Source organism: Coregonus clupeaformis, chromosome 20 (genome assembly GCF_020615455.1).
Source record: "Coregonus clupeaformis isolate EN_2021a chromosome 20, ASM2061545v1, whole genome shotgun sequence".
NCBI lineage: Eukaryota > Metazoa > Chordata > Actinopteri > Salmoniformes > Salmonidae > Coregonus > Coregonus clupeaformis.
Genome location: NC_059211.1, coordinates 58,363,489 through 58,372,722, shown reverse-complemented (window position 1 = coordinate 58,372,722; position 9,234 = coordinate 58,363,489). Strand labels below are relative to the sequence as shown.

Here is a 9,234-nt window from a genome sequence, read left to right as displayed (position 1 = left end):
GGCTCATTGTCCTGTTGAAAAACAAATGAAAGTCCAACTAAGCCCAAACCAGATGGGATGGCGTATCACTGCAGAATGCTGTGGTAGCCATGCTGGTTAAGTGTGCCTTGTATTCTAAATAAATCACAGACAGTGTCACCAGCAAAACACTCCCACACCTCCTCCTCCATGCTTTACGGTGGGAAATACACATGCGGAGATCATCTGTTCACCCACACCGCGTCTCACAAAGACACGGCGGTTGGAACCAAAAATCCCTCATTTGGACTCCAGACCAAAGGACACATTTCCACCGGTCTATTGTCCATTGCTCGTGTTTCTTGGCCCAAGCAGGTCTCTTCTTATTATTGGTGTCCTTTAGTAGTGGTTTCTTTGCAGCAATTCGACCATGAAGGCCTGATTCACACAGTCTCCTCTGAACAGTTGATGTTGAGATGTGTCTGTTACTTGAACTCTGTGAAGCATTTATTTGGGCTGCAATTTCTGAGGCTGGTAACTCTAATGAACTTATCCTCTGCAGCAGAGGTAACTCTGGGTCTTCCATTCCTGTGGCGGTCCTCATCAGAGCCAGTTTCATCATTGCGCATGATGGTTTTTGTGACTGCACTTGAATAAATGTTCCGTATTGACTAATCTTCATGTCTTAAAGTAATGATGGACTGTTGTTTCTCTTTGCATATTTGAGCTATTCTTGACATAATATGGACTTGGTCTTTGACCAAATAGTGCCATATTCTGTATACCCCCCCACCTTGTCACAACACAACTGATTGGCTCAAACACATTAAGAAGGAAAGAAATTCCACAAATTAACTTTGAAGAAGGCACACCTGTTAATTGAAATGCATTCCAGGTGACTACCTCATGAATCTGGTTGATAGAATGCCAAGAGTGTGCAAAGCTGTCATCAAGGCAAAGGGTGGCTACTTTGAAGAATCTCAAATATAAAATATATTTTATATGAAAAAATGTTTACCTTATGCTTCCGGATTGCCATTTCAGCCCAGAAGCTTTCCATTTCAGTTTCGTCCTGCAGGGATATCATTGGCATGGTCTGATAATTTAGAAACTCCTCACCCAGAAGGTCATGCTCCTCTGGCCCATGGTATGGGAGGAGATGGGGAAACCTATTTATGAAAGTAGAGTTACAAGTTGTTACGTTTTAGGTATATAGTCATCAACCAGCAGCAGTTCATACACATCTTTGAGGAGAAGCCACATTAGATATTCTTATGTGGCTTCTATATTTTTTAACACTTTTTGGGTTACTACATGATTCCATATGTATTATTTCATAGCTTTGATGTCTTCACTATTATTGTACAATGTAAAAAATAGTAAAAATAAAGAATAACCCTCGAATGAGTAGGTGTGTTCAAACTTTTGACTGGTAGTGTATATGAAACTGGCTCTCATGAGGACCTCTGCTGCAGAGGATAAGTTCATTAGAGTTACCAGCCTCAGAAATTGCAGCCCAAATAAAGGCTTCATAGAGTTCAAGTAACAGACACATCTCAACATCAACTGTTCAGAGGAGACTGTGTGAATCAGGCCTTCATGGTCGAATTGCTGCAAAGAAACCACTACTAAAGGACATCAATAGGAAGAAGAGACTTGCTTGGGCCAAGAAACACGAGCAATGAACATTAGACCGGTGGAAATGTGTCCTTTGGTCTGGAGTCCAAATTAGAGATTTTTGGTTCCAACCGCCATGTCTTGGTGAGATGCGGTGTGGGTGAGCGGATGATCTCCGCATGTGTATTTCCCACCGTAAAGCATGGAGGAGGAGGTGTTATGGTGTGGGGGTGCTATGCTGGTGACACATAGTTTTGATGTCTTCACTATTATTCTACAATGTAGAAAATAGTAAAAATAAAGAATAACCCTTGAATGAGTAGGTGTGTTCAAACTTTTGACTGGTAGTGTATATGAAACTGGCTCTCATGAGGACCGCCACAGGAATGGAAGACCCAGAGTTACCTCTGCTGCAGAGGATAAGTTCATTAGAGTTACCAGCCTCAGAAATTGCAGCCCAAATAAAGGCTTCATAGAGTTCAAGTAACAGACACATCTCAACATCAACTGTTCAGAGGAGACTGTGTGAATCAGGCCTTCATGGTCGAATTGCTGCAAAGAAACCACTACTAAAGGACATCAATAGGAAGAAGAGACTTGCTTGGGCCAAGAAACACGAGCAATGAACATTAGACCGGTGGAAATTTGTCCTTTGGTCTGGAGTCCAAATTAGAGATTTTTGGTTCCAACCGCCATGTCTTGGTGAGATGCGGTGTGGGTGAGCGGATGATCTCCGCATGTGTATTTCCCACCGTAAAGCATGGAGGAGGAAGTGTTATGGTGTGGGGGTGCTATGCTGGTGACACATAGTTTTGATGTCTTCACTATTATGGGTCCTCAGATCCTCAAAAAATTCTACAGCTGCACCATCGAGAGCATCCTGACTGGTTGCATCACCGCCTGGTATGGCAACTGCTTGGCCTCTGACCGCAAGGCACTACAGAGGGTAGTGCGTACGGCCCAGTACATCACTGGGGCAAAGCTCCCTGCCATCCAGGACCTCTATACCAGGCGGTGTCAGAGGAAGGCCCTCAAAATTGTCAAAGACTCCAGCCACCCTAGTCATAGACTGTTCTCTCTGCTACCGCACGGCAAGCGGTACCGGAGTGCCAAGTCTAGGTCCAAAGACTTCTCAACAGCTTCTACCCCCAAGCCATAAGACTCCTGAACAGCTAATCATGGCTACCCGGACTATTTGCACTGCCCCCCCACCCCATCCTTTTACGCTGCTGCTACTCTGTTAAGTATTTATGCATAGTCACTTTAACTCTACCCACATGTACATATTACCTCAACTACCTCAACTAGCCGGTGCCCCCCCGCACATTGACTCTGCAACGGTACCCCCCTGTATATATAGCCTCCCTACTGTCACTTTATTTTACTGTATATATAGCCTCCCTACTGTCACTTTATTTTACTTCTGCTCTTTTTTTCTCAACACTTTTTTTGTTGTTGTTTTATTCTTACTTTTTTTGTTTAAAATAAATGCACTGTTGGTTAAGGGCTGTAAGTAAGCATTTCACTGTAATGTCTGCACCTGTTGTATTCGGCGCATGTGACCAATAAAATTTGATTTGATTTGATTTGATTTATTATTCTACAATGTAGAAAATAGTAAAACAAATAATAATAATTTGAAAACCCTTGAATGAGTAGGTACTCATTCAAGGTTTTTCTTTATTTTTACTATAGCTATCCATTTGTGGTTATAACTAGTTTGTTAGCTGACTATTGTTTATTGACTAGATAGCTAGCCAGCAATAAAACACCCAATACTATTGGACTAGCCCAAGATGGGCTGTTAACGCATTGACTGTCAATGAAATGGCCTACTATTGGACCAGAGAAAGTAGCTACATCCTGTCAAGCTGGAGCTGGCTACTGTAGCGTGGCTAGACAAATTAGCTTGTTCAGGCCAGGTAAAGTTGAGGCAACAGGGCAAACAGGATTTCACTGACACAGTCTAGCTATATAACATAATAATAGCTATATATTCTTGCCAGTAAATTTTAATGAGTAAGTTATACTGTACTCACAAATCCACGGTACGGTTAGCTAGTCAGCCTGTGATTCTTGACATGACCAGAGCTGCCAACTCTCACGCTTTCGCCGTGTGACACACGTTTTTGCCAGTTTTCACACGCACTCACGCCACACATCCAATTTCTCACGCAAAAAAAATCGGCCAAGACTCGTTCGTTCCTTTTTTCAAACTCCCCTACGGTAGATGGCTCTGATGAGCGCCACTGAACCATATGCGCTGCACCCCGAAGTTAGTGACAGAAGAAGAGATACCATTGCCGCGAAAGACAACAGGAGAAGAAACGGTTACTACCTCAAGAAGTCTGATAAGAAGCTGAGCTGAGACTAGGTATGTAACAATGAAATGTCATCCAATTGAGTACTCACTCTCTTAAACTTTAAATCTTGAAATAAATTATTTGTTTGTGCGTGTGAACATGATTTAGTGTGGTGAATGTAAACTCAGCTGATTTCGAACGGGTAAGATGTATTCCAAAGAATATAACATAAATACAGGAAATGTGTGCAATAGAAGTAGGTATGTTTTTGTAACTGAGAGTAGAGTTATTAAACCACCATGACCATTTGAATTGTTTAAGGTTTCAAAGATGTCCCATAAGAGACCTTTGCCAGGACAAAAGCGAAACCTTTTATTTTATTTAAAGAACCAGCCTAGTGAGAAAAGACAGACAAACACACTGACAGAACAGCCAGAACGATTGATAGAAACGACAGGACAACAGACAGAGGAGCAACACAAAGGACAGAGAGAGCAGGAGACAGGACAGACTGACAAACAAGCAGAGGAGCAACAGACAGGACAGATTGATGCACATGCAGAGGAGCAACAGACAGGACAAATAGAACAACCAACAGGGCAGATGGAAGAAGACACAGAGGGACAGACAGAAGAGACCCCCCCCAATCCAACAGCAGGGCCAGAAGAGTCGTGCTCTGGCAGGAGCAGCAAGATCCATTTTCAAAAATGAGTGGACCTCTTCATGGCCATTTATTACCAGAGGGAGCCTCAACACGCACTACTGGTGTGCAGTCTGCCGTATTGAAAACTCATGTTGCCACCAGGGTGTGACAGATGTAGTGCGCCATATAAAAAGCAAAGACCACCAAGATAAGCAACGAGCTCTCCAGTCCACAGCCACAATATCCCAATATGCAATGGCCGTTCCATCTGTTGGGGGTATGTCTGCACAAGAGGTTAAGGTATGATATGTGTAATGATTCTGTAAAGGTTTAGTCAAGTGTTTTGTGTTCTAGTTGATCACGGTAAAGTCATGGTTGATAGTTTTGACTAATTTGTGGTTTGTATTTCAGTGTAGTACAGTCCAGTTTTCTTAATTTGAGATCTTAGTTGCTGAATGTGTTTTTTACCTGTGCCCTATTATCGCAGGCGTCTATTTTAAATAAACGATGGTCTTTTGGGAGGATTAATAATTTTTAATTTCTTACAGACAAGAAGGGCTGAGGTCAAAATGACAGCTGGGTTGGTAGTTCACAACGTCCCCCTAGCCTTTGCGGACCACCTGGGGCCTCTCCTAAAAGAATGTTTCGGAGATTCGAAGACAGCGCAGGAGTACAGGTGTGCCAGGACTAAGTCATCCTGCATTACCAATGAAGCACTCGCACCATATTTCACACAGGAGCTTGTGAAGGAGATGAAAAAAGCCCTGTATACCATTGTTACAGATGGGTCGAATGACACTGGTATTTCACAAACTATTTGAGATTTTTCTCCTCTGCAAAACATGTGCTTTGTGTATTTTTAAACATCTAATAACATGAACATCTGTATGATTCTAACTTGTCATTATAGGAGTGGAAAAGATGAACCCGCTTACTGTCCGGGTCTTCATGGACAGCAAAGTTGTCCACCAGTTCTTAAATATGTGCACAACAAGTGGGACGAGGTGTGGGACAGCAAGTGAGATCTTCACCAAAATGACCTCCACCATAGAGGAGCATGGCATCCCTTGGGAGAACTGCATTGGTCTCTCAGTTGACAATGCAGCTGTGAACATTGGACCACGTAATTCCATTGCCTCTAGGGTGCTCCAGAAGCATCCCAACACCTATATTCATGGTTGTCCTTGTCATGTGGCACATAACACCGCCAAAGCTGCAGGAGTGGGATTTTTTAAAGTGAGTTAAGGCCTGATTTATCTTTACATGTAACTTTTTATTTGTATCCTAATTACGTGCATTGACTGAATGTGTTATGATTGATTTATGCATTGCAGGTGTCCGGTTTTGATTTGGAGGATATGGTAGTGGACATCGGTTACTGGTTCAAGGGTAGCACAAATCGGAAAGGATACCTGACAGGTATGCATGTTTGATACTATTAAGTGTAATACTGAAATGCTGAGCTGTAGAAAATATATGATATGGATTTAATGTCTAAAACAGAGTTTTGTGAGCTCCATGAAGCGGAGTACATGGAGGTCCTCCTGCATATCTCGGTCCGTTGGCTAAGCCTTGAACGTTGTGTGACCAGGATCCTGAGGCTGTATGAACCTCTGGCCAGCTACTACAAATCTGCTAGTATGGTCATACATTTTCAATTTCATTATGCAGCAACTACATGGATTGTTAGTCACATACTTGTATTAACGACAACCTCTTGTTTTGTGTTATTTATTGATTGATTCAAGATGAAAATCAGGCCAGGTTCAAGAGACTTGTGCAGACATTCACTGACCCCATGACAGAAGTGTACCTGCTGTTCTTCCAAGCCACCGTACCAACTTTCACTTCTTTCAACTTGCTGCTTCAGAGAGAGCAGTCATCAATATTTTTGTTACATGATGAGGTGGGATTGGATTTTGCTGTTTTTTTCCATTCTGTGTTTCTTGCTGATATCTGCAGGGATCCTCTAAAACAGGTTTCACCTACTATTTTTGTAAATGTCTGTTATAGATGGTGAAATTCAGATGCATAAGCTATGTTCCAAGTTTATGGTTCCAGCAGCTCTGCAGTGCCATGAGGAGCCTTGTGAAATTGCCTTTAAAGAAAAGGCAAACCATTTACCAGGTTAGTATTTTACTATTATTATGATCAAACACTGTGATATGTGATATTTAGCCTTGTACCTTATACCGATATGCTGTATCTGTGACAGGAAGAAAGTTGAACATTGGGTTCACAACCAGGGCTAAACTTAACAAATTACTCGACGAGGGTGACATCACACCACAGCAGGTGGATTCATTCCATGAAGCTGTGTTGTGTTTCCTGACAAGTGCTGTGGACTATGCACTTAAGAAGCTGCCACTGGAAGAGCCACTGATCAAGCACGCACAATTTGTAGATGTACGGCAGAGGGCTGAAAGTGACTCTGTTGAAAGGTTAGTTTTTCTCTCTAATTATTGTCTATCATCTTAGCTAAAATACCCTGTGTTTTATGATGAGGTGTGTTCACTCCTAAACTGCACATGATATATTCTTATGTGGCTTCTCCTCAAAGATGTGTATGAACTGCTGCTGGTTGATGACTATATACCTAAAACGTAACAACTTGTAACTCTACTTTCATAAATAGGTTTCCCCATCTCCTCCCATACCATGGGCCAGAGGAGCATGACCTTCTGGGTGAGGAGTTTCTAAATTATCAGACCATGCCAATGATATCCCTGCAGGACGAAACTGAAATGGAAAGCTTCTGGGCTGAAATGGCAACCCGGAAGCATAAGGTAAACATTTTTTCATTTTTTGTCTTTCCTTTTGGCAGGGGTGGCTTGGCTACATCTGTTGCTTAAAATTGTTGCATGCATATATGTGTCATGCATGTTGCAAATTATGCATGTTTTTATCTGAACTTTGCTAATGGATCAACCTACAGTATACTTACAGTATGAATCAATCAAAAATCAAGGTATGTTTTTCCATTGTGTTTTGGTGCATTTTCCATAGGTGACAGGAGCCAAAGAATTCGAGAGGCTTGCTGCCGTCGCCAAGCTTGTCCTGGTGTTGCCCCATGCAAACGCAGATGCTGAGAGGGTGTTTTCAGTTGTGGGACTGAACAAAACCAAGAGAAGACACAGCCTAGCATTGGATGGCACCCGGTCCTCAATAATGACCATAAAGATGGCCAATCTGGAGCCTTGCTTCAAATGGGAGCCCCCCTCCGATATCATCAAGGCCTCCAAGAAGGCCACAGGCCAGTATAACCATGCCGACAGATCATAGACAAGAGGCTCATTTGAGATGAGCCAGATCTGTGCAGAATCGATCACCGGCGATCACCGCCCAATGCATGCTGGTTAGATTTGTGTCCGACTTGATCCCGACTTTCTCTGACGTCATGCACACGTGGGCAACGATAACCTCATGAGATCAAGGCGGCCGCAGTTCTGAGACGCAGGCAGTGCAATTGCTTTTCACCGACTGCAGGACCCAGGCGGACCCAGGACAAAATCTCACTCCAAGGTTTTTTGAAAAGTTGGCAGGTATGCAACGAGTTCAATACATTTTTAACAAACGAGGACAACTGTGACTGTTTGTATTATTCATAGGCTGTAGTAGTATCATCAACTATAAAATAAAAGTAAAAAAAACATCCAAGCAAAATGGGACATAAAAAAATATATATATATATTTGGCAATATGGCATTCTGTTGAAAAGTCACACATGGTTTATCAGAACAAAAAGATTCCCAATGCTTAATTTGGGATGAAGATTCCAGTAGATGACTGATATTCTGTGACTCTCTACAAAGTTAAAGACATCAGTGATCACAGAAGGCTTAAGATTTTTTGAGTAGTGCCATACAAACCAACATTTTAACCTCTTAATTTTGAAGAGTTTATTGTGTACAGGTGATTAGTGTTATAACAAAGAAAAAGTCACACAATTACAATTTAAATAAGAAATCAGTAACATTATGTGATCTCTGTGCAAATATGAACACACACACACACACACACTTTAGTCATTTAGCAGACACTTATCCAGAGCGACTTGCAGGAGCAATTAAAGTGCCTTGCTCAAGGGCAGGTCGGCATATTTTTCTCCTAGTTGGCTCGAGGATTTGAACCAGCAACCTTTCGGTTACTGGCCCAATGCTCTTAACCGTTTGGCTACCTGACGCACGCACACACAACTTTTTGAAAACTGTTCATTCATTAATTCCCTTCCAGACAATTTCAAGTGCAGTTCAATCAATTTCATTCAGTCTACTTCATATTGGCCACACACAGCAACGGCGGATTGATTCCAGTAAATAATGTTTATTTTGTGTGAGGCACTATGAAGCAATAGAGAGCATGTGTAATGTTATTCTGAAGAAAAATATAAATGCAACATGTAAAGTGTTATTCCCATGTTTCATGAGCTGAAATAAAAGATCCCAGAAATGTTCCATATGCGCAAAAAGCGTATTTCTCTAAAATGTTGTGCACAAATTTGTTTACATCCCCGTTAGTAAGCATTTCTCCTTTGCCAAGATAATCCATCCAATTGACAGGTGTGGCATATCAAGAAGCTGATTAAACAGCATGATTACACAGGTGCACCTTGTGCTGGGGGACAATAAAAGGCCACTCTAAAATTTGCAGTTTTGTCACACAACACAATGCCACATATGTCTAAAGTTTTGAGGGAGTGTGCAATTGGCATGC

At 42.0% G+C, this 9,234-nt stretch overlaps 1 protein-coding gene and 1 long non-coding RNA gene across 2 annotated transcripts; both read left to right on the top strand.

The window, feature by feature from the left end:
* The first annotated feature begins 3,876 nt into the window (after window positions 1-3,876).
* On the top strand, window positions 3,877-6,541 carry LOC121532979. The gene is made up of 7 exons (XM_041838754.1): window positions 3,877-3,949; window positions 4,200-4,821; window positions 5,070-5,322; window positions 5,432-5,757; window positions 5,856-5,940; window positions 6,025-6,159; window positions 6,270-6,541. The coding sequence occupies exons 2-7, from the start codon at window positions 4,777-4,779 to the stop codon at window positions 6,539-6,541; spliced, it is 1,116 nt and encodes a 371-aa protein (XP_041694688.1). The 5' UTR covers window positions 3,877-3,949; window positions 4,200-4,776.
* A 15-nt stretch (window positions 6,542-6,556) lies between these two features.
* On the top strand, window positions 6,557-7,199 carry LOC123481442. The gene is made up of 3 exons (XR_006657118.1): window positions 6,557-6,648; window positions 6,737-6,962; window positions 7,157-7,199. It is a non-coding gene; the product is annotated as an uncharacterized LOC123481442 (long non-coding RNA).
* The last annotated feature ends 2,035 nt before the right edge of the window (window positions 7,200-9,234 follow it).